This window comes from Cloeon dipterum, chromosome 2, assembly GCF_949628265.1.
Source record: "Cloeon dipterum chromosome 2, ieCloDipt1.1, whole genome shotgun sequence".
In the NCBI taxonomy this organism is placed as follows: Eukaryota; Metazoa; Arthropoda; class Insecta; order Ephemeroptera; family Baetidae; genus Cloeon; species Cloeon dipterum.
Genome location: NC_088787.1, coordinates 2,396,066 through 2,417,787, shown reverse-complemented (window position 1 = coordinate 2,417,787; position 21,722 = coordinate 2,396,066). Strand labels below are relative to the sequence as shown.

Here is a 21,722-nt window from a genome sequence, read left to right as displayed (position 1 = left end):
GTAAATAAAAATTATGTGTTGCATTATTCCCTATGCAATAAAACTGTGTTGGTTTTACTTATCTAATCCTTTTTAAACCTATACATATGATGGTAATGTTCAAAAATCCTTTTTAATAATTAATTTTTCGAGAATATCGCTCTGCTTCATTTTTAAAAATATTAAATTTTTTAAGGACAAAGAACACAGATTAATTTTTTTTTTAAATAGATCTGAATTTTCAGATATTATTCATGATTCTTCTTCTTAGACCTTCTTTCCCGAATAATTTATTTTTACTCCAGCGAATGCCCGACCACAAAATGCTCTGTTCGCTCCATTCACCGATAAAAAACCCTCGGCAGTAATGAATCTTTAAAAATTTTTTGACTCGGATAGCGAAAAGAGAATAATTTTTCCATTCACGGAATCCAAATCATTAATGAAATTATACCTGGATGATGAATAAATAATTTTTTCGCATCCGTCCGAGAATTGCTTTAGCGGCTGGTGCTACAAAGAAGGAAAAAACACCAAAAATGACAACGCCGTGACGACAGAGTTATCTCTCTAAAACACACTGAAATATGCCAAAACTAATTTTCGGTTAGTAATAGTTATCTCAGAACTAAAACCTCCAACCAATTAAAATATTTATTGAGATCGTCAGTCTGAGCACTCTTGCGAGTCTCGCCTAAAAAAATTATCACGCAAAATGACGTCATTTCCAGCCTCCAACCCAACCAGACGAGTTATCAAAAGCATAAAAGCGCTATTTAGATGCTGTCTCAACGTCGACAAGGCAGTGTCTACTGTCTAGGCATAGCTAAAAATTGGGAGCGATTTTTTCTGCATTTAAGGTAAAGATTCATATTTGCTTGTTTTATTGAAACTTCGAATATGCTTTTGATTTGTGTTGAAAATTAAAAATCCAGCCCAGTTCAAAGCCAAATTATTTCAACCGCTGAATAATTTTGTACATAAATATATTCCCTGAGACTTAACTAAAAGGAATTGTTATAATAGAAAAGAAATGGATACATTAATTGATTCAATTTGGAATTAATTTATTTATTCGTGATATATTTTCATTGAATTCAGCGACCTTGAGAAACGAGTCAAAGTTCACTGGATAAGCGATAACGCGCGCGAAGAGGACGAGCAAATCGAGCGGCTTTTATCGTCCAAAAGCGGGGATTTTTATGCTTTCGTTCTCTTGAACAATCGTGACAACAAAAATTGGAAAAAACAATCATAAGCCAGCAGAAATAACGCGAAAATCAACACTGACGCCAAAAAGAGCGTTTGCAACCTTTTAGTTACTTTAATCAAAATTTGACACTTTTTGCGGTTCAAACCCAATAAAGAAAATGGCTCGGCGACACAATTAAAATGAGACCTTGTGAGTTGAAATCCATAAGTCCGTTGAATTGTTTAAAAAATAAGTCCAATTCCGTGTGTGCGTTATTCAGGGTTGCTCTTTTAACCAACGAACAATTTCCCTTTTGGGATGCGAGCAAAAGCCTTGATTTTTATTGCACTTTGGAACAGATTGAAAGCACCTATAAAGTCGCCACGGCACGCGCATTAGGGAAACATAATAGTTGTTGCTTTTTACGGTCTTGAAGGCACTGAGACTATCCTAGAATAATTATCAGAGTATAAGCAAATAATGGTAAAAAAAATTCTATTGAAAATCACGCATATATTTTGGTCAGGCCCGGACTGGCGCCAGATTTTCTACCGGGGACTGTTCATTTTCGCGGCCCACCAAACCACCGCGGCCCACTACCCCCCCCCCCCGAATTTTTATATTTTTTTAAATTCACTAGTTGCATAAATCCTAAGTGTTTGAAGCCACCAACAGATGGCGCCACCGTATACTTTCGTAAAAAAAATTTAATTTTAAAGCATTTCCGCTGTGATTTCAGACTCAATCCTGCCACTGTGCATTCCTCACTTAATATGCTTTCTTTTGACTTGCTGAAAACCCAAAATCAGTTGAGCCATTCACCGTAGAAACGTTGATATTTTATAATTAAAACAAAAAGTTTTTCACGTTTCTCCGACGATTGGCTAAAGCTAAACCGATTTTGGTTTTCAGCACGTTAAAAGAAAGCATATTAAGTGAAGAATGCACAATGCCAGGATTTAGTCTGAAATCGCAGCGGAAATGCCTACAAATTAAATTAATTACGAAAGTATACGGTGGCGCCATCTGTTGGCGGCTTCGAACACTGAGGATTTAGACAACTGGTCAATTAAAGGCAGCTTCTTCGGAGGATAGCGAGCTGTTCATTTTTCCGTATTTCTACAGAAATATTGTCCTGCTCAGGACGTGACAGGAAGCTCATGAATTAGGGCTACAAACTAGTCGCCAAAATTAGTTGAGCAGGATATTTCTGTAGAAATTCGGAAAATTAAACAGCTACTAGCTATTCACCGAGAAAGTTGCCTTTAATTTCAACCGATTTTTTATTACACAGATTAAACGTATTTTAGTGCGTAGTGTATAGATGAAATGAATGAAGTGACGTTAAATACATCAATAATCGACCTATTCTGGCCTTAATTTGGAAAAATCTTATATTTGAGTAAGGTTGCGTTGCTAAAATCTAGGTGTGTTGCTCAAGATTCACTCTTGCCAGACGTTTATTCAGAGCAATAAATATTTTCCATCAAATTTATGCCAGATTAATCTAACCTCTACTTTACCTTTTGTTCAAATAAGTAGGACATCAATTTTTTCTTGAATTTTTTAAATATTCGAATTCCAAATAAAAATAGAAATGTATACTAGAGCACTCACATCAGCCGGACTACCAAAATCTCGGCCAGCCGCGTTGGATTTAGCTCACCAGGCACGCCAGCCGCCGGTTAAAAATTCGAAAATGCAAAAAGAAGCTTCAGATACTTAATTTGGCCGTTTGTTGGCCTATTCTCATAAAAATTTAATAAAAATGAAGTCCAAATAATGCATTCAACAGTTTCCGCTAGTTTCAAACACGCAAAGTGAATTTTACACTCTTGAAGTGGGGGCCGCCGATTCCCAGTGTCTGATCAAGCTCTCAGTTTAATTTCATTTCCAGTATATGGAAAGACGGAAAAATGATGGCTTTGATGACATTGGTTTTCCCGTTTACTCATTTCTCAACAGAAATATGATAAATTGAATTTAATGAGGAGCGGGCCGCGAACGGTCAAAGCGGTGGGCCGCTGGGTATGCAACAAGCGTAACGAAAGTATTAACTTTATTTTTCGATTTTTTTTTAATTTTTTCCTTTATTTTTGGAATTATTTTAGCAAAACCAAAGAATTGAATTGTTAGAACTTGTGTTGCCTCCAGCCCCAGTCCCACCACGGAAAAGCCACTAAAAAATATGGGCCGCGACAGCCACAAACGCGGGCCACTTGACAGTCAAAACTTGGCATTATTGGGCGTGGGCGGTCCGGGCGGCCCACTTGGGCCGCGGCCCACCGGGGTTTCGCCCGGTGCGCCCGATTACCAGTCCGGGCCTGATTTTGGTACTAATATAGTTATAGTAAAAGGTTTTAATTTTTTATTTCTTTTGCTTTCAGCTCGAAGACAATGTCTCCGTTATTTTCTGCCATCTTTTTGTTTGGCCTGTGCGTGGCAAACGCCATCAACTTCACAACCGTCTACCAGTGGGACAAATTCGATTTCATCTGGCCATCAGAAGCGGATACTTCAAATGGACAGATTAAAAATGAATACAGGCCGGAAAATGTTGTTCCTTCATTCATGGCTGTTTATGGAGAAAGGCTGTTTCTAAGCCTTTGGCTTCTGGAATTCCCGCCACTTTGGTGTGGCTGCCAACGAGTGGCTCGTCGACTGCACCTCCAAAACTTGCTCCTTTCCCAACCTGGGAATTACATGTAAGACTCTTAATTCAAAAACTTGTTTTGAGCTTCTAATAAAAGAATAAATTGGGAAAATTTGACAAGAAACAAACTCGCCTTTAATACAAATAATTTTTTTACAGTTGACGTCTAAAAAATGTTAGATGAATTCTTAAATTACTACTCGAGACTTTGAACCTTTAGTCCCTTGAGTTTTTTAGTAAAAATATCATTTTAGTCAATAATAACAGCATATTTCTTCCCGATTTTTCCTTATTTTATTTCAGTGAAAGATTATAAACAGTAGAAAAATTAGGAAATGAGCTTTTTTTAACTTTTGTAGTCTCGCACTAAAATTGAAAAAAGGCAGAGATCATTCAGTCCAAAAATTATTTAAATAATTTCCTTGCTTTTAGAATGTATTGCTAAATTTCGATTAATTAATAAACAAATCAAAACCCAGCAAGAAATTGGATATCTTCCCTATCAAAGCAGGCTGTATATCATCTGGATATTCTGAAGGATATCCAATTTATTGCTGGGTAATAGTCTGCTTTTACAAATAGTAACTGTTTTTATTTCTCTTTTGCCAGAAAAAAGACAAATGCGACACTATTCAGAGGGCCTACGGTATTGACACGGACTCTGATGGTCGGTTGTGGGTGCTTGATGATGGTGGCAGCCAATGTCCAGGAAAACTTTGGATATTCGACCTTCTCAACAACGATACAATCGAGCGCGTGCACCAGTTCCCGGACGCAGTCGTCTCTCATTCATTTTCTAATAGGTACCTGCGTGATATTGCGCTGGACAAAACGCCAGAAGATTCCCTTGCGTACATCACGGACCTTTCCTTTGAGCACATCGTCGTTTACAGCCGGAAATTGGACAAATCCTGGTCGGTTAAAACACCAGGCAGAAAATGGGAATCCTTGGCCCTCTCTACCAACAGGGAAGCGAGGCAGTTGTACCTTAGAGGATTCGAATCCAAAGAACTGCATTCAGTGTCTGTGTCTGTGCTGAAGAATGAAGGCGTTGGAAGCATTTCTGTGAAATTAGTCGGCGAATGGACTGGAAGCCCCTACAGAATGGTAATCGACGGTGCCAACGTCTTGTTTGCCGCCTTTACCGAACAGAGTTACGCCTCCAAATGGAATATTTCGGAGCCCTTTCGGGAACAGCGATTCCACGAGGTAAAAATTCCATTAAGAATTAAAATTTTAGCTCTGGCGTACAAATTGGAAAATTTATTTAAAGTATTAAGTAAAAGTCTCCTTTTTTATTGCCGACAATTTATGCTGTGTCTGGCTAACAATATAAAAAAATCTCTGGTTTCTATTTTAGGTTGGGGAACTGGATGCTTATTGGCCATTTACTTTTGCCTTGGACACGAATGACACTTTATGGGTGACGCAGAGAATTGAAATTGAGGCTGAGAATAAGACTAGGCATAAACTACTCAAGGCTGCTGTCGGCGCAAGATCGAATTTATTCAGCACATCCACAGGTGGATAAAACCCTGGAGCACTTTTCATTGCATTGCGTGGCTGACCCTGAGGATGAGAAGAATGCAAACCTCTTTCAGGCACATTTCGATGGACAGCTTAGTTTTCCTGGACAACAAACATTTTTCTAATTTGTTCTATTTTAAGTGTGGGTTAATTAAAAAAGAAAATAGAGATGATTATAACGCTTTATGGTTTTTTAACATAAAAATCCTTATTTTGTATTAATTTTTCGAGATGAATAAAAAAATATATTGCATTATTCCCTAGATATTTATTAATTAAACCATGTTGGTTTTTCTTATCTATAATCTTTTTTTTAATCTAGACATGACCCCAGTGGCCATTCCACGTGGACTCCACGGGGATCCTACGTGGATGATCCACGGATCCCACGTGGAAACCACGTGGACCATCCACGTGGATTCCCCGTAGAAATTGTCCGCCCGAAATACGTGGTATCCACGTGGATGATCTATGAAGATTCCACGGGGATAGTCTATGAAGATTCCACGGGGATGATCTATGGAGATTCCCCGTGGAACGGCTACGTGGAATCGCTGGGGATTTTTCGTGGATCGTGTTTCATTTTACTAGGTAATAATATCGCAAATGAAATTCATTCATTTGAATTTTAAAATTTTTATTTATTACTTATACAATTTCGATTACAAAAGATGACACAGTCATGAACAGTAACAATAGATCAGTATAGAGAATTTTATCAATTTACAGTATAGTGTCCATAAAGTTATGAGAAAAAAGAGAAGACAATTAATTAAAAAAGCTAAAAATTTTAACATTCACAAGCTTCGAAAACCCCTTAGTGTAATAATGCTCCCGAAAAATGGTGCCTGTTGTTACTTTTGATTTTAATGCACTTCCAGAGAAAATAAAGACACACGATCTTACCGCTCCCTTTAAACCCTTTAATTGATTTGATTTGATGTACTAAAAGCAAAAGTCAGTCTAGCCAATCACCTTCGAAACGTCAGATTTGAAAAAAATATTATTTCCATGTTTCTACGGAGATTGGCTGAACTGATTTTGGTTCTCGGAATCAAAATAAATTATTTAAAACCCATAAAATACATTAGCATGATTAAATCCTTGACCTCAGTTGATGGGAATTTAAATTGGAAGTATGTACGGCTATGCCGACTTCGAACACTAAAGGCTTACAATAATGGCAAATTTAAATCCTATAATGGCTATCAAAAATATTTAATTTAAAATTTCCAGCTGCCTAAACGTTTCTGGCAAAGAAAATTCAATGAATGAATGTCAGCTTAAACATAAATTTATTGCACACATACCTGTATTCACTAAAATAATGTTTGGAATTTAATTTAATTTTAATACTAACATTACAGTGAACACAGGTATGTGTATGCAATAGATATTAGCCTTAAAATGAATTCTCTATACATAACATATAACAATTTAGCTAAAAAATAGCCTCACTTAAAAACAAAATTACACATGAACCACTCAATCTTCGTCAAAGTTGTGGTCCAGCAATCAGAAGTCCTGTCACATAATTATGTAAGCTATTCATCATTGAGCTCCGGAGTCGCGTCGATTCCATCCGAGTCATAAATAGCACCAGCAGACTTAAGACTGAAAAATAAGTTAAAATTGTTAGTATTCATGTTCATTATTGCGCAAAAAAATTAACTGCTTACCTAGAAATGCAGCATAAGTTCAGTGCAGGCTGGAAACCAACGTGCTGGAAGCTTTTCCCATCCATGACTGTGTCTTGACGTCTTGACATCCTCGGCCGGATCTGCCACAGCCAGAGTATACAAGCCTACAGACACAGACATAGAGAGGATGATTATAAATATATTATGTAAAATGATAATTTTAATGTCGGTGTACCTGTTAGCTTGTTTTGATCTTGCACTTCAGCTGCAAACCAGACATCCTTTCAATAATTAGATACATAGTGTGTGGGGATCGCAAAGTTTCAGGACACAGCTTGCTCGAGTTGCATTGTTGTCACACAAAAAGTCAGCCTCTGGCACAGGTCTGCAAAAAACACGGCCAGATAATTAATTACAACGGAACAAATTGGCTTAAAACCAACTGAGCTAACTATATTTATGTAGTTCAACTTTTAAACAGCGGCGAGAACATTGATGTAACAAACAAATAATTCCAAGTCCTTATATACCTTTGATTTGCGGCATCTTTGCTGGAAGGGTTGAACAGGATTCGGATTTCACAGCAATCATCGACTTAAGAACATTGCTGGCCGACTTAGTGGCGAAATTGTGGCCGAAAACTGACATTAATTACGCGGCGGCGTCGTCCAACGGCTTTTTCGTTGCGCTCGGCTCGCGCGCTCGCGGTAGGGTAGTAGTCGCGGTCGTCTGTCAACAAACAGCAGCAACAGGCAAGCGGCAGCGCTCATTGGCTTGCTGCGGCCAGTAAGAGAGCGCGCGCTTTTCAAAAGTTTAAATCACGGCTGCGCCTATTCTGGCGAGGTGGCGAGTGTAGATTTCGGAATATATTTGGAAATATTGAGTTTTCTGAGCTAGCAATTAACTTTGATGATGGTATATTAAATAATACTAACAATTTAACGTACCTATAGGAAATACCAACGAACCAAAAATTTTTCAAGTGTCCGGGGATTCATCCACGAAAACTCCACGGACACTTTTAACCAATTTCCAAAATTTAGAAATTTAAACAAGAATGACATGACTAATGAATTTAAAAAAGCGAAAAGGGGCAGCTCATGAACTGAACAATTTGCTTCAAATACATGCTATTTTTCATTTTTGCGTTAAGAGAGTTCCGTGGATCATTCGCGGATCATCCACGGAGCATCCACGTAGACCTTTCCACGAAGTGAAATTACACAAAATTTTAAAGAAAAATCAAATAAAATAGTTTTGGAGAAGCACCTAATTCATTCACCGATTATTCAGACACATATATTGGTTATAAACACATGATTTTGGGAAATTGGGGATCATCCACGTGAGTTATTTCCACGGAGCATCCACGAAAAATTTTCCACGATGGGAAATTTAACAAAATTTACAAAAATCAACTAAAATAGTTTTGGATGAGCACTTCAAATTCATTTACTGATAATTTAGACACAAAAGAGTAATGAAAAACACGATTTGTGGAAATTGGGGATCATCCACGTAAGTTCCACGGAGCATCCACGGAGTTCCGTGGATCGTCCGTGGAACATCCACGGAGCATCCACGGAGACCCTTCCACGAAGTAAAATTTACAAAAAATTAAAATAAAATTAAATTAAATAGCTTTAGAGGAGCAATTAATTCATTTACCGATAATTTAGGCACAAAAAGAGCTTCAAAAACTCAATTTGGGAAATTGGGGATCATCCACGTGAGTTCCACGAACGTTAATTTTATCCTAAAAACCCAAAAATTCAAACTAAATCTGCTCAAAAATGGTCAAATATCGAAAGGGAAAGTATTTCCAAACGAGTGCACTACAAAAAATGGCAAAATAGGTTCGTGGAATTCATCCACGTAAAATCCACGGACGAGGTTTCGTGGTGGCAACGTGGATGGCCACTGGGGGATGGTCATCTTAAAAATCCTCTTCAATTATTAATTTTCTAATAAAAGCTTGCAAGAATTTCTAGAGCGTTCTGCCTTCTGCCGCACGCATTCTAAAAAAAATGACAATTTGCTTCCATTTTTTTCGGAAAGATAGAGCTTTATCAAATTAAAATTTTTGTAAAGAGAGCGGTAATTTTTTTCCCTTTTTATTTAATATAATAATTTCATGCTTGCATTACGTATGATAATAAAAATTAAACAGCCAGCCTGACATTGCTGTGCGGTAGAAAGCCATTTTCTCAATTTGTTTAAAAATCAAATTTCGTGTTGAAGCTGAAATGAAAGGCGGATTATATTTCCTCTCGCTATGCAATTTTCTCTGCGCTTGTGTCGAGCCGGTTGCATACATTTTCAACAACTCTTCTGCGAGGCAGATTTTTTGCTGTGAAGATAAGCGCACATGGCAGTAAAAATCACGGGACACCTCTGAACAAGTTAGTTGGAGGCTGCCCAATTGCAACTTTGGTGAATATCTCATTATTATTCCCATGGATATGAAGAAGTTCTGTATTTCAGGCCGAAAACATAACGCACAGACGGCCGTAAGAAAACGCGTCACAGGCCGGCGGCGGAGACAAAAAGTGCAGTGTGCTCGCGAGCTGGGCAAAAAGAACTACCGCGCGCACGTCGCAGCTCACCGCGTTAAGATGAGCATTGCAGAGTAAAAAATATGCGACGGTGTCCTCAGGTTGCGTGACCTGAGGAAGGTCGGTGTCAGGCGAGGCTGAAAAATCGTCCATAAATTTGCTCAAAATTACTTAAAAAGCGCATAAAAAACCTGTCCAAGAGTGTATTTCAGGTTGTGGTACCCTGAAAAAGGTCGTTAGGGTATCTCAGGTCAAAGCACCGTCCAAGACGTGTCCGTTGAGGGGTCGTGGCCAATTATCGGACATACAGCCGAATTTTAATAAAAACAAAACCATTTTTCGAGAAAAAATGTAAAAAATTAATATAAAATTTTCTATGGATACAAAAAATTTCAAACTCGGTTTGCAGACCGGCGTTGGACCCACGCTGGTGATGGAACAAGTACGAGCCCATTATTGGTCCCCGTTCGGAAATAATTGATTTTTTATTTTCCTTTTTGGCCCATTTCACAGTTTTATTGAATGCATTTGACTAGCTTTTCATTAATATTTGTGATTTTGTAGCCATGATTCTCGTGAGGAAATTTATTCAGTTGTGATTATTTGTCAGAAATGAAGAGTAAACTCGCTCGAGTGAGCCGTCGACAGAAAATGCAGCGCGAAGCATTTTCGTTTAGTGCGTGCACAAAATCAAAGAACGCCGGATGGGCCACTAGACGCCGGACAGACGCGGCAGAAAGGCGAGCAACGCGGAATCTGCGCTGTCAGCGTGAGCTTTGACAACGCCGTGCCAAAAGTTGCCTCTCTAAATCACATACTGAACCACAGGTAAACAAATAAATCTTTATTTAATGAAATTAAAACAAGGAGCTAGCGCGTGCCCTTAATGTTAGGGTTAGTCGAGACGGCTGCGGCAACACCGACGCTGTCAAATCTCAGGTCACGTTACCTGAGGAAGGTCAGTGAAGGGAAAGGTCTCAAATCGTGGTTGAGTATCGCAAAATGTGCTTGAAATTGCTGAAAATTATAGTAAAAAAATCGGTCTCGTGGAGGATTTCAGGTCGTGGTACCCTGAAAAAGGTCGTCAGGGTATGGCAGGTCGAAGCGCAGACCGAGACCTGTCCGATGAGGGTTCGTGGTCGATGATTGGAGACACGACTGAATTTTAATAAAAATAAAACCATTTTCACGAGTGAGCTCTGAGATGCTCCCGCGCACGAGTGAAAAAACTCTCAGGAAAATCTTGCAATATGCCAAACTAATTTTCGGTTAGTAATAGTTATCCCAGAGCTAAAACCTCCAAGCAATTATCATTTTTATTGAGAACGTGTGGCGAGCAATTAATTTGCGTCTTTCTCATCGCCGCAAAAAATTATCTCGCGAAATGACGTCATTTCCGACCTTCAACCCGATCGACGAGTTATCAAAAGTAAAAGCGATATTTAGACGCTCTCTCACCCTCGACTAGGCAGCGTCTCGGCTCAGCTGAAAATTGGGGCCGATATTTGCTGCATTCAAGGTAAAGAAAAAGTTGTGTTGGCTTGTTTTATTGAAACTCGTTTATGCTTTTGGTTTGTGTTGGAAATTAAAAATGCAGCCCAGTTCAAAACAACAATATTTTCAACCACTGAATATTTTTGTAAATATTGATTAAACTTATAGAAAGGAAATGTACTCGTTTATTGATTTAATCTTGAACGTGAAAATTGAGATATTGATTTCAATATTAATTTAATTTAAAATTTTGCCGATTCAGGTGTAGAGACAAAGTGTTTCCTACGTGCTATTTTTTTTTAATTTTCTGGACTCGAAAACTGCTTGGCTTTTAATTCAGTTCATTCATTCGTGATGTATTTTCATTGGATTGAGCGACCATGAGAAACGGGTTCAAATTCACGGCGATAGCGATAACGCGCGCGAACAGGACGAGCAGATCGAGCGCCTTCTCGTCCCACAGCGGGGATTTTTACACTTCCGCATGACCCCAAAAATTGGGGAAAAAATATTGAAAAGCTAGCAGAAATAACGTGAAAATCACGAACAGCAGCAAGAGCGTTGCAACCTTAGCTATGATTTAATTCCTTTAATCAAAATTTCGGTTCAAAACCAAACAAGGGATCGGCGACACATTTTTAATATACGAGACCTCGTGAGTTGAAATCCACGAATCCGTTGAATTGTTACAAAAACAAGTCCAATTCCGTGTTGCTCTTTTAACCAACGAACAAAATCACCCTCTGGGATGCGAGCAAAAGCTGTTTTTTATTGCATTTTGGAACAGATCGAAGGTTCCTAAAGTCACCACGACACGCGCATAAGGAATAAGGATAAAGGGACAATATAGTTTTTTTTTCAGTTTTAAATGCACTGAGACTATAGACTATGCTAGAATAATGAGATTATTAGCAAATAATGGTAAAACAAATTCTATTGACAATCACGCATAAATATCGGTACAAATTATTTTTTTTTTCAGCTGGATCACAATGTCTCCGTTCTTAGCTGCCATCTTTTTGCTTGGCCTTTCCCTTGCCAACGCCATCAACTTCACAACCGTCTACCAGTGGGAAACATTCGATTTCATCTGGCCATCAGCAGCGGACGACACTTCAAATGGACAGATTGAAGATAAATACAAGCCAGGCGATGTTTATCCTAGATACATGGCTGTTTTTGGTGAAAGGCTGTTTTTAAGCCTTGATAATAATACAAATCCCGGAACTCCCGCCACACTGGTGTGGCTGCCAACGAGCGGCACGTCGACTGCTCCTCCAAAACTTGCTCCTTTCCCAACCGGGGAATTTCATGTAAGTCTCCGAAATTCAAACCGTCTTGAGCGCTTCTAATGGTTAGAATAAATTGGGATAATTTTATAATAAAAAATATTTGTACAGTTGACGTCGCTTAAATATCGGACAAATTCTCAAATTTCTGCTCGAGACATTCAACATTCACTCCTTTGAGTTATTTAGTAAAAAATATTTTACTGAATAAGAATAGCAAAATCTAATATTGTCTCCTCAAAATTTTATTTCAGCGACGTTCCACGTTAAATTACACAGTTGGAAAAATTAGAAAAATATTTTATTTTAAACATTTGTAGTCTCGTGCTGAACGAGACGTCTCGCATTCAGTCCGAACAATTTTTAGTAATTAAATAATTTTTATCCGCTTTTAGAATTTATTGCTAAATGTCGAGTAATTAATACAAAAATCTATACCCAGCAAGAAATTGGAAATCCGAGAATATCCGCCCTATGAAATCGGGCTGTGCAGAAGTATTATCATCCGGATATCAAACTTCTTGCTGGGTAATAGTCTGCTTTTATATATATATAGTAACTGTTTTTATTTTTCTTCCCAGAAAAAAGACAACTGCAATTCTATTCAGATGGCGTACGGCATGGAAACGGACACTGATGGTCGGTTGTGGGTGCTTGATGACGGTAGCGAGATTTGTCCGAGCAAACTTTGGATATTCAACCTTCTCAAAAACGACGCAACCGAGTTGATTCACCACTTCCCGGACACAGTCGTCTCTCATGCATATTCTAATAGGTACCTGCGAGATATCGTGCTGGAAAAAACGCCAGACGACTACCTTGCGTACATCACGGACTCTTTTCCTGAGCACATCGTCGTCTACAGCCGAAAATTGGACAAATCCTGGACAGTTAAAACACCAGGCAGAAAATGGGAATGCTTGGCCCTCTCTGCTGACAGGGAGGCGAGACAGTTGTACCTGGGAAGATTTAATTCCAAAGAAATGTACTCGGTGTCTGCGTCTGAGCTGAAGAAAGAAGACGGAAGCGCTGCTGTCAAATTAATCGGCGAATGGACTGGAATACCTTACAGAATGTTGATCGACGGCGCCAACGTCTTGTATGCCGCCTTTACCACACAGAGTTACGCCTCCAAATGGAATATTTCGGAGCCCTTTCGTGAGCAGAGATTACACGAGGTGAAAATTCCGTTAAAAATTAAAGTTTTGGTACTGCCGTACAAATTTGAAATTTTTGGAATAAGTTGTTTATAAAGCTTTTATGTCACGAAATATTTTTTATCTTGATTTCTAACATGGTCGCCTTTTTACCCATCGAAACACTTGTTGCAAGCCAATGCAGGCAAGTTTTGGTGGAAATTTATTTTAAATATTAAAAGGCTCCTTTTTTACTTCGGACAATTCATGCGTTATTTGGCTAATAATATCAAATCACTGGTTTCTCTTAGGTCGGAGAACTGGATGGTTATTGGCCATTTACTTTTGCCTTGGACGCGAACGGCAATTTATGGGTGACGAAGAGAAATGAAACTAGGCATCAACTACTCAAGGCTGCAGTCGGCGCAAGATCGAATTTATTCACAGGTGAATAAAATCCTAGAGTGCACTTCCATTGCGAGAATAACACGCTTATTTACCATATTACAGTTCCAACGACCCTTGCTGAGACCTCCGGAAAGCAGGAAATCACAGAATCATCCACATCATCCCTTCGTGAAGAATCTACCCCTCCTCCCTCTTTAACAACTGGAGAAGCGCAGAATCTACTCGGAGTCTTCTTTATCAATCTGAGTCCACAGAGTAAACTTATTGGAAAGACGCAGCCCCGCCCACAAATAAGTTCAATCTCTCTCCCGTTCCTCATCCTTTTGCAGACTTGCCATTGCGCGGCTGACCCTGAAATCGGGAAGAATGCAAACCTATATCAGGTACATTTCGAAGGAAAAACTTGCGGACAGCAAACAGTTTTCCAATAAAAATAAAGTGTGTTGCTTTTTAATTTTGGGTTAATTAAAATAAACCTAGAGATGATCATAATGCTATGTTGTTTTTATTGTCTTTTTTAACATAATAATATTTTATTTGTAAGAATATTTCGAGTAAATTAAAAATGCATATTGCAATATTCCTCTATATATAATTAATCTGTGTTGGTTTTCCTTATCTAATCCAAGTTTTAAATATATATACAGGGTTTACTCATGTTAAAAATCCTTTTCAATAATTAATTTTCTAATAAAAGTTTCCAAGAGTTTATTGAGCGTTCTGCCGTGCTTTCTTAAAATAAGTTCAATTGCAATTTTCTCAGAAAGATAGAGCTTAAAATTTACAAATCTGCAATCAAAATAAATTTTATGTAAACAGATCGGTAATTTTTTTCCCTTTTTATTTAATATAATAATTTCATGCTTGCATTACGTTTGACAATAAAAAGTAAACAGCCAGCTTGACATTGCTGTGCGTTAGATCAATTTTCGTGTTAAAGCTGAAATGTAAAGCGGTGCATATTTCCGATTGTTATGCAATTTTCTCTGCGCTTGTGTCGAGCCGGTTGCAAACATTTTCAACAACTCCACTGATGTTATCTGCGAAGCAGAAATATTTCTCTTATGATAAGCGCACATGGCAGTGAAAATCACGGGACAAGTTGAAGGCTCACCACGACCCTCCATTCGAAAGTTCTTCAATCTGGCATGCCCAAACGACCTTTCCCAGGGTACCCCGACCTGAGATCGATTTCCAGGCCGAATTTAATTGAATTTTCGGCGTTTTTAAGCAAGTTTGACGCTGCTTTGCGGTGACTTCGCACCCTTCAGTCCACCAACCTTCCTCAGGTCGCGCATCGTGAGCAGTCTAACTACTCGGTTTTACCGGCGGCGACGATTCATTTCGCTTCCTTCGTGATAATTAGAGTGCATTAAAGTGGGTTTTGAAATCGCGAAGCACAACAGGCACATTTATTGCTTTTTGCCACGACCTGAAACCCTTTCCCGGGTCAAATTTGAACGATTTTTTTCCCCGGTGTCTGCACAGTGAGGCGATGCACTGTGCGGCGCCGCGCGGCGCCGCCAACAATAACTCTGCTCTGCGGCGAAGCACTTTTCTGCGTCTAATCTCTCTCCTGTTCCTGATCCTTGTTAGACAGTCATTTTAAAATTTAGCGTTTAAATTCGTACAAGAATTAATTATGAAATTGATTGCCAAGCTGAAATTAAATGCTCAGTATATTTTCTATTGTTATTCAATTTTCTCTGCGCTTTTGTTGTGCCGGTTGCGCACATATTAAACAACTCTACTGATATTAACAGCAAAAGGCAGAATTTTTGCTGTGAAGACACGCCCACTTGGTAGCGAAAATCACGGGACACCTCTGGACAAGTTATTTGGAGGCTGCACAATTGCGACTTTGGTGAATATTTCATCATTTTCCATCCATGGGCATGAAGAAGTTTTGTATCAGGTATTTCAGGCCGAAAACATAACGCACAGACGGCCGTAAGAAAAGCGCGTCACCGGCCGGCGGCGGAGACAAAAGTGCAGTGTGCCCGCGAGCTGGGCCAAAAGAACTACCGCGCGCACGTCGCAGCTCACCGCGATAAGATGAGCATTGCAGAGTAAAAAATATGCGACGGCGTCCTCAGGTTGCGTGACCTGAGGAAGGTCGGTGTCAGGCGAGGCTGAAAAATCGTCCATAAATTTGCTCAAAATTACTTAAAAAGCGCATAAAAAACCTGTCCAGGAGTGTATTTCAGGTTGGGGTACCCTGAAAAAGGTCGTTAGGGTACCGCAGGTCAAAGCCCCGTCCAAGACGTGTCTGATGAGGGGTCGTGGTCGATTATCGGACACACGGCCGAATTTTAATAAAATCAATAACATTTTTTCCCGTGAGAAAAAATGAAAAAAATCTCGAAATGAATAATTCAATTACCTAGAAAATAAAGAAATAATTTTTTCGTGCCCGTCCGAGCACTGCTTTCGCGGCTTTCGCCACAAACAAGGAAAAACCGCATTGAATTTGTTGATCGGCGATCGCACTACTTGGCTTTGATAAAACGCCGTGCCTCCAGTTCATCCGTAAAATTGTGTTTCTATTTAATTTATACTTGTCCCTTTGAAATATCGATCTGTATAACATTACAATCCAAATGATATAGGCATATCAATAAACTAGAGGAAAGACTGAGCCATATACGTAAAATTCTGTTTTTTTTCTTTAAAATAATTTAATCAACCATTGCACTGTCTAACCTTTTTTAATAAATCCTAAATCTTCTCGGAAAGTGATTACTTGATTTGTAAGTAATTACTTATATAGCATTAGCGATCCCATCCATAGAATTAAATAGTTATTTCTCCTTTTTAATTTTTATTTCTCGCCTCCCGCAAATTGCATTTGTTGCGGTAAGGAATAACCCAAGGACAAAAAACAGCCAAATTACGTGTTTTTTAAACAGGATGTTTTCTATAACTAAAAACGTCCGGCCAGCCACTCCTTTTGCGACTCAAAAAAACATCACGTGGATGCGGTTTGACATTTCTGACGAGTTATCAAAACAAAAAGCGCAAATCGGATGCTCTCTCCACCTCGACTAGGGCGTGTCTCGGCTCAACCTAAAAACTGCCAAAACCGCCTCTGGGACCGTACTAAAGGTGAGCCACCCTGAAAAAGGTTTGTCCGAGAAATTTTATTTCGACTAAAAAATTCCCGACCGCACAAGGAGACAGGGAAACGCACGCGCCAAATGCTGCGCCGGGTTAAAAAACAAGTTTTAAAAAAAATCGCCATAATTCGCGTATGGGCCAGATAAATTTCAAACTGGGTTTCGCATCATCGTTTGTTAATTAAAAGAGGATGGGCTGGTAATAATGGCAGAATTTAAATTAGAACTAAAAAAAAATCCAAATTAATTACTTGCCTTGTTATCCACGACCTAGGATTTTGATTTTAAAATGTTTCTTGAAAATTTCCGCGTTAATTGAGGAGCAATTTTTTTAATTTCATTCCATATCCCTGACGAAAAGGTACTCTGGGTTACAAATGGGCAAATCTCGGACCTAATAATTCCGGTTCTTTGAGCGTGGTTTTGGATTTCCGCACACCGCTATGGTTTCGATAACGCCGCGTGCATCCAGTTCATCTGTAAAAAGTGTTAGTAAAAAAAGTAATTTCTTATAGCATTAGCAATCCAATCATTTAAATAAATTGATATTTCTCGCCTCCCGCCGCAGTTGTATTTGTTGCGGTAAGGAATAACCCAAGGACAAAAAACAGCCAATTTGCGTGTTTTTAAACGGGATGTTTTCAAACAAAGAACGCCGGCCAAGCACTTTTATTTGCGACTCAAAAAAACATCACGTGAAATGATGCGGTTTGCCATTTCCGACCTCCAACCCGAGGAGCGAACAAAAGTAAAAGCGCTATTTAGACGCTCTCTCACCCTCGACTAGGCAGCGTCTTTGCTCAGCTGAAAATTGGGGCCGTTATTTGCTGCATTCAAGGTAAAGAAAACGTTTCGTGTTGGCCTCTTTTATTGAAACTCATTTATGCTTTTGATTATAGAGTTAAAGATTAAAAATACAGCTGTTCAAATTAAAATTTTATTTATTTACGCACGCAAATTATTTGTTTAAATAAAGACGTGAAAATATAGGTATTGCTTCGGTTAAATCTGATGCAGGTGTGGAGATGAAGCGTTCCCTACGTGTTATTTTTTTATTTTTCTTGACTCAAAAACTGCTCGGCCAAGTTACTTTAGTTTATTTATTCGAGTTTTCTTCGTTGGATTGAGCGACCATGAGAAACGGGTTCAAGTTCACTGTGTCAGCGATAACGCGCGCGAACAGGACGCACAAATCGCGAGCGCCTTATCGTCCCACAGCTGGGAATTTCACGCTTTTCTTCTCTTACACAAGTCGACAAAAAACAGTCGTCATTCCTCAGGTGGCGAGACCTGAGGAAGGCCGAGGATAGGCGATGTTGATAATTCGTTTCCGCGTATCGTCAACTTTAGCGATAAATCATTAAAATATTCGGCCTGGGAAAGGTTTTCAGGTCGAGACACCCTGGGAAAGGTTGTTTAAGTATGTCGGATTAGAACCCTACCTGAGACGCGTTGGATGAGGGGTCGTGGTCGACGATGTCACGAACGGTCGAATTTAAATAAAACAAAAAAATTTAAATAAAAGTGTATGCGAGTGCGCGCCGGCCGGCAGCAATAGCATGTGCCTCTCTGTTCACGCTGCACGGCTCCGCGAGTGCGAAATCCGGCGCTGGCATAACCGCGTAATAGCACTAATAGCAGTCGTCAGGTCGTGAAACCTGAGGAAGGTCGGTGAAAAATCGAAGCCGATCACCGACAAATATGATTAAAAAAACATTAAAACAGGTCTGGGCAAGTATCTCAGGTCGGGGTACCCTGAGAAAGGTTTCTTGGGTAGACCAGATCGAAGCCCTGCCCGAGATCTGTCGAATGAGGGGTCGTGGTCGACGATAGCACGAACGGTCGAATTATCACAAAATTAAAACCACATTTATCGATGCACTCCGCGTGTGCAAAACCGAAAAATCCGCAAAAAAATTGAATTTAGCAAGGCAAAAATGGTACAACTCGAGGTTTGGGCGTCTTTCAACTTGTGCGTAATGATCCGACCGCCTAAATCAACAGAAATTTTTTATTTATCAACAAATTAGGGAAAAAATCAGTGATGAAATATGTTTTTTATACGGTTTTCCATTTGATTTTAGCTCGAAGACAATGTCTCCGTTATTTTCTGCCATCTTTTTGCTCGGCCTGTGCCTGGCAAACGGCATCAACTTCACAACCGTCTACCAGTGGGACAAATTCGATTTCGTCTGGCCATCAGGAGCGGACCCTTCAATCGAACAGATTAAAGATGAATACAAGCCAGGCAATGTTTTTCTTCGATACATGGCTGTTTTCAGAGAAAGGCTGTTTCTAAGCCTTCTTGGCGGTTCCACAATTCCCGCCACGTTGGTGTGGCTGCCAATTAGCGGCTCGTCGACTGCACCTCCAAAGCTTACTCCTTTCCCCTCCTTGTATTTACACGTAAGTCTCTCAATTAAAAATCAGAGCTGAAAATTTACTTAACAGTGTGACTTCAAAAATTTCGAACAAGTCCTCAAAATTCATAATTTTTTTGGTTTTTTTATTGTTTTTCACTAAACCAAACACAAGACTCGATTTTCCTTTTTTATTTCAATAATATTCTATGAGCATGAACCAAATTACAGTTGGAAAATATAGAAAAAAAGCTTTGGTGATAATGAAATAACTTTTTATAGAATTAATCGTGTATTTGGAAATTCTGCTTGAATGGTATTTGATTCTATTTATTTTTCCTGCCAGAAACGAGACAACTGTGATTCTATTCAGGAGGCCACAGGAATGGAAACGGACCGTGATGGTCGGTTGTGGATGCTTGATAACGGTAGCTGGGATTGTCCGAGCAAATTTTGGATTTTCAACCTTCTCAAGAACGACACAACCGAGCGAGTTCACCACTTCCCGGACGCAGTCGTGTCTCATTCATATGCAAAAAGGGCCCTGCGTAATATCGTGCTCGACAAAACAACAGACGATTATCTTGCGTACATCACGGACTATTTTTCAGAGCACGTTGTCGTTTATAGTCGTAAAACGAACAAATCGTGGACAGTTAAAACACCAGGCAGACAGTGGTATTCCTTGGCCCTCTCTGCTAACAAGAGACAGTTATATCTAAGTAGATTTGAATTCAAAGAACTGTACTCAATGTCTGTGTCTGAGCTGAAGAATGAAGGCGGAATAAGCGCTAATTCTGTCAAATTAATCGGCAAATGGAATGAGGAACCCAACAGAATGTTAATCGACAGCGCTAATGTCTTGTATGCTGCCTTTTGGTACCAGAATTACCTCTCCAAATGGAATACTTCGGAGCCCTTTCGTGAACAGCGATTTCACGAGGTAATGCTGAACAATCAAAATTGCCGCAACAATCAAAATTTCAGTTACAAATTTCTAATTAATAAAAATATTAAGTTTTTTAACATGATAATTGTAGCCTTCCCGCACAAATTGTTGCAACCCAAGACAGATCTGCTGTCACACAATTTAAAAGTTAAATATTAAAAGTCTCCTTTTATTCCCGACAATTTAAGCTTTGTCATATTCTAACATTATCAAATCATTGCACTTTTTTAGGTCGGAGTTCTGCGTGCAGTTCTTCCATTTACTTTTGCCTTGGACGCGAACCGCAATTTATGGGTGACGGAGAGAAATGCAACTGAGGATTGGACTAAGCCTAAGCACAAACTACTCAAGGCTGCAGTCGGCGCCAGATCGTATCAATTCGGCACGTCCAAAGGTGAATAAAACTACCTATGACAGGCCTAAGCAAATATTGTCTTCTTTATGAATCTCAATCATATTTTTGGACCAAACACCGCCAATAACGAAGTCTAATCTCTTTCTCTTATCTGATCCTTTTGCAGATTTGCCATCGCGTGGCTGACCCTGAGGATGAGCCACATTTCGATGGACAACCTCGCTCTCCTGGACAACAGACAGTCTTCTACTGAGACTATTATAAAATAAATTCTGTTTCATTTTAATTAATAATTCTTTTAAAATATCGTAGAGATGGTTGTAGCGCTTTATATTAGTTTATCGTCTTTTTTAACAGAATAATCTTTTATTTGTAAGAATACTTCAAGGTAAATAAAAATATGTATGTCTTGCATTATTCCCTATTTAATAAAACTGTGTTGGTTTTTCTTATCTAATCCTTTTTTAAATCTTGAGATGATGGAAATGTTAAAAAATCCCTTTCAATAATTAATTTCTTGAGCTTTATGCCATGTCTTCTTGAAAAAAATTGCCAATTTTCTCGGAAAGAATGAGCATTATCAAAATAAAATTTTGTAAACAAAGTGGCAATTTTTTCTCTTTATTTAATATAGTAATTACGGTAATTTCATGCTTTCATTAAGTTTGAAAGTTAAAATTAAACAGCCAGCTTGACATTGCTGTGCATTAGACAGTCATTCTAATAATTTTGCGTTTCAATTTGTTTAAAAATCAATTTTTAAATAGATGGCCAAGCTGAAATTAAATGCTCTGTATATTTCCTCTGGTTATGCAATTTTCTCTGCGCTTCTGTCGAGCCAGTCTCGTACATTGTCAGCAACTCTGGTGTCGCGCGTCACAAGCCGACAGTGGTTTGCTCGCGAGCGGGCTAAAAGAACGTCGCAGCTCTCCGCGAGAGATGAGCATTGCACAAACAAAAATATGCGACGGCATCCTCAGGTTGCGTGACCTGAGGAAGTTCAGTGTCATTTTAGGCTGAAAAATCGTCCATAAATTTCCGCAAAATTTGCTCAAAATTACTTAAAAAG

At 39.0% G+C, this 21,722-nt stretch overlaps 3 protein-coding genes and 2 long non-coding RNA genes across 6 annotated transcripts in view; 4 read left to right on the top strand and 1 right to left on the bottom strand.

Moving 5' to 3' along the window:
• The first annotated feature begins 766 nt into the window (after positions 1 to 766).
• Positions 767 to 3,876, top strand: LOC135935014 (uncharacterized). Its single transcript, XR_010574167.1, has 2 exons — positions 767 to 839; positions 3,559 to 3,876. It is a non-coding gene; the product is annotated as an uncharacterized LOC135935014 (long non-coding RNA).
• Positions 3,877 to 4,257: 381 nt separating this feature from the next.
• Positions 4,258 to 5,556, top strand: LOC135936048 (L-dopachrome tautomerase yellow-f2-like). The gene is made up of 4 exons (XM_065478731.1): positions 4,258 to 4,264; positions 4,336 to 4,382; positions 4,434 to 5,033; positions 5,185 to 5,556. The coding sequence occupies exons 1-4, from the start codon at positions 4,258 to 4,260 to the stop codon at positions 5,353 to 5,355; spliced, it is 825 nt and encodes a 274-aa protein (XP_065334803.1). The 3' UTR covers positions 5,356 to 5,556.
• Positions 5,557 to 5,771: 215 nt separating this feature from the next.
• LOC135936280 (uncharacterized) lies at positions 5,772 to 8,911 on the bottom strand. Its single transcript, XR_010574304.1, has 4 exons — positions 7,522 to 8,911; positions 7,227 to 7,376; positions 7,031 to 7,155; positions 5,772 to 6,965 (listed from the first exon to the last, which is right to left on the bottom strand). It is a non-coding gene; the product is annotated as an uncharacterized LOC135936280 (long non-coding RNA).
• A 4,008-nt stretch (positions 8,912 to 12,919) lies between these two features.
• LOC135937886 (uncharacterized) lies at positions 12,920 to 14,365 on the top strand. The gene is made up of 3 exons (XM_065481219.1): positions 12,920 to 13,507; positions 13,777 to 13,912; positions 13,976 to 14,365. Exons 1-3 carry the CDS (start codon positions 12,938 to 12,940, stop codon positions 14,302 to 14,304), a joined length of 1,035 nt encoding a protein of 344 aa, XP_065337291.1. The 5' UTR covers positions 12,920 to 12,937; the 3' UTR covers positions 14,305 to 14,365.
• Positions 14,366 to 18,975: 4,610 nt separating this feature from the next.
• LOC135936788 (protein yellow-like) overlaps positions 18,976 to 21,722 on the top strand; it is a 68,581-nt gene continuing 65,834 nt past the window's right edge. Inside the window, exons 1-4 of one of the 2 annotated variants that reach the window (XM_065479737.1) lie at positions 18,981 to 19,395; positions 19,696 to 20,292; positions 20,530 to 20,692; positions 20,820 to 21,081. In XM_065479737.1, the coding sequence (XP_065335809.1) occupies positions 19,084 to 19,395; positions 19,696 to 20,292; positions 20,530 to 20,692; positions 20,820 to 20,839 (1,092 nt within the window). In that variant the 5' untranslated portion in view covers positions 18,981 to 19,083 and the 3' untranslated portion in view covers positions 20,840 to 21,081. Of the gene's footprint in view, positions 19,396 to 19,695; positions 20,293 to 20,529; positions 20,693 to 20,819; positions 21,082 to 21,722 lie in introns of those variants that run through there. The other variant, XM_065479738.1, reaches the window with a different exon arrangement.

Coding starts and splice junctions, on each gene's coding strand:
- LOC135936048 (XM_065478731.1), top strand. Junction 4,383..4,433: donor GATATCCAATTTATTGCTGG/GTAATAGTCTGC, acceptor CTCTTTTGCCAG/AAAAAAGACAAATGCGACAC. Junction 5,034..5,184: donor GGGAACAGCGATTCCACGAG/GTAAAAATTCCA, acceptor TTTCTATTTTAG/GTTGGGGAACTGGATGCTTA.
- LOC135937886 (XM_065481219.1), top strand. CDS start 12,938: ATGGCGTACGGCATGGAAACGGACACTGATGGTCGGTTGTGGGTGCTT. Junction 13,508..13,776: donor GTGAGCAGAGATTACACGAG/GTGAAAATTCCG, acceptor GGTTTCTCTTAG/GTCGGAGAACTGGATGGTTA. Junction 13,913..13,975: donor AAGATCGAATTTATTCACAG/GTGAATAAAATC, acceptor ACCATATTACAG/TTCCAACGACCCTTGCTGAG.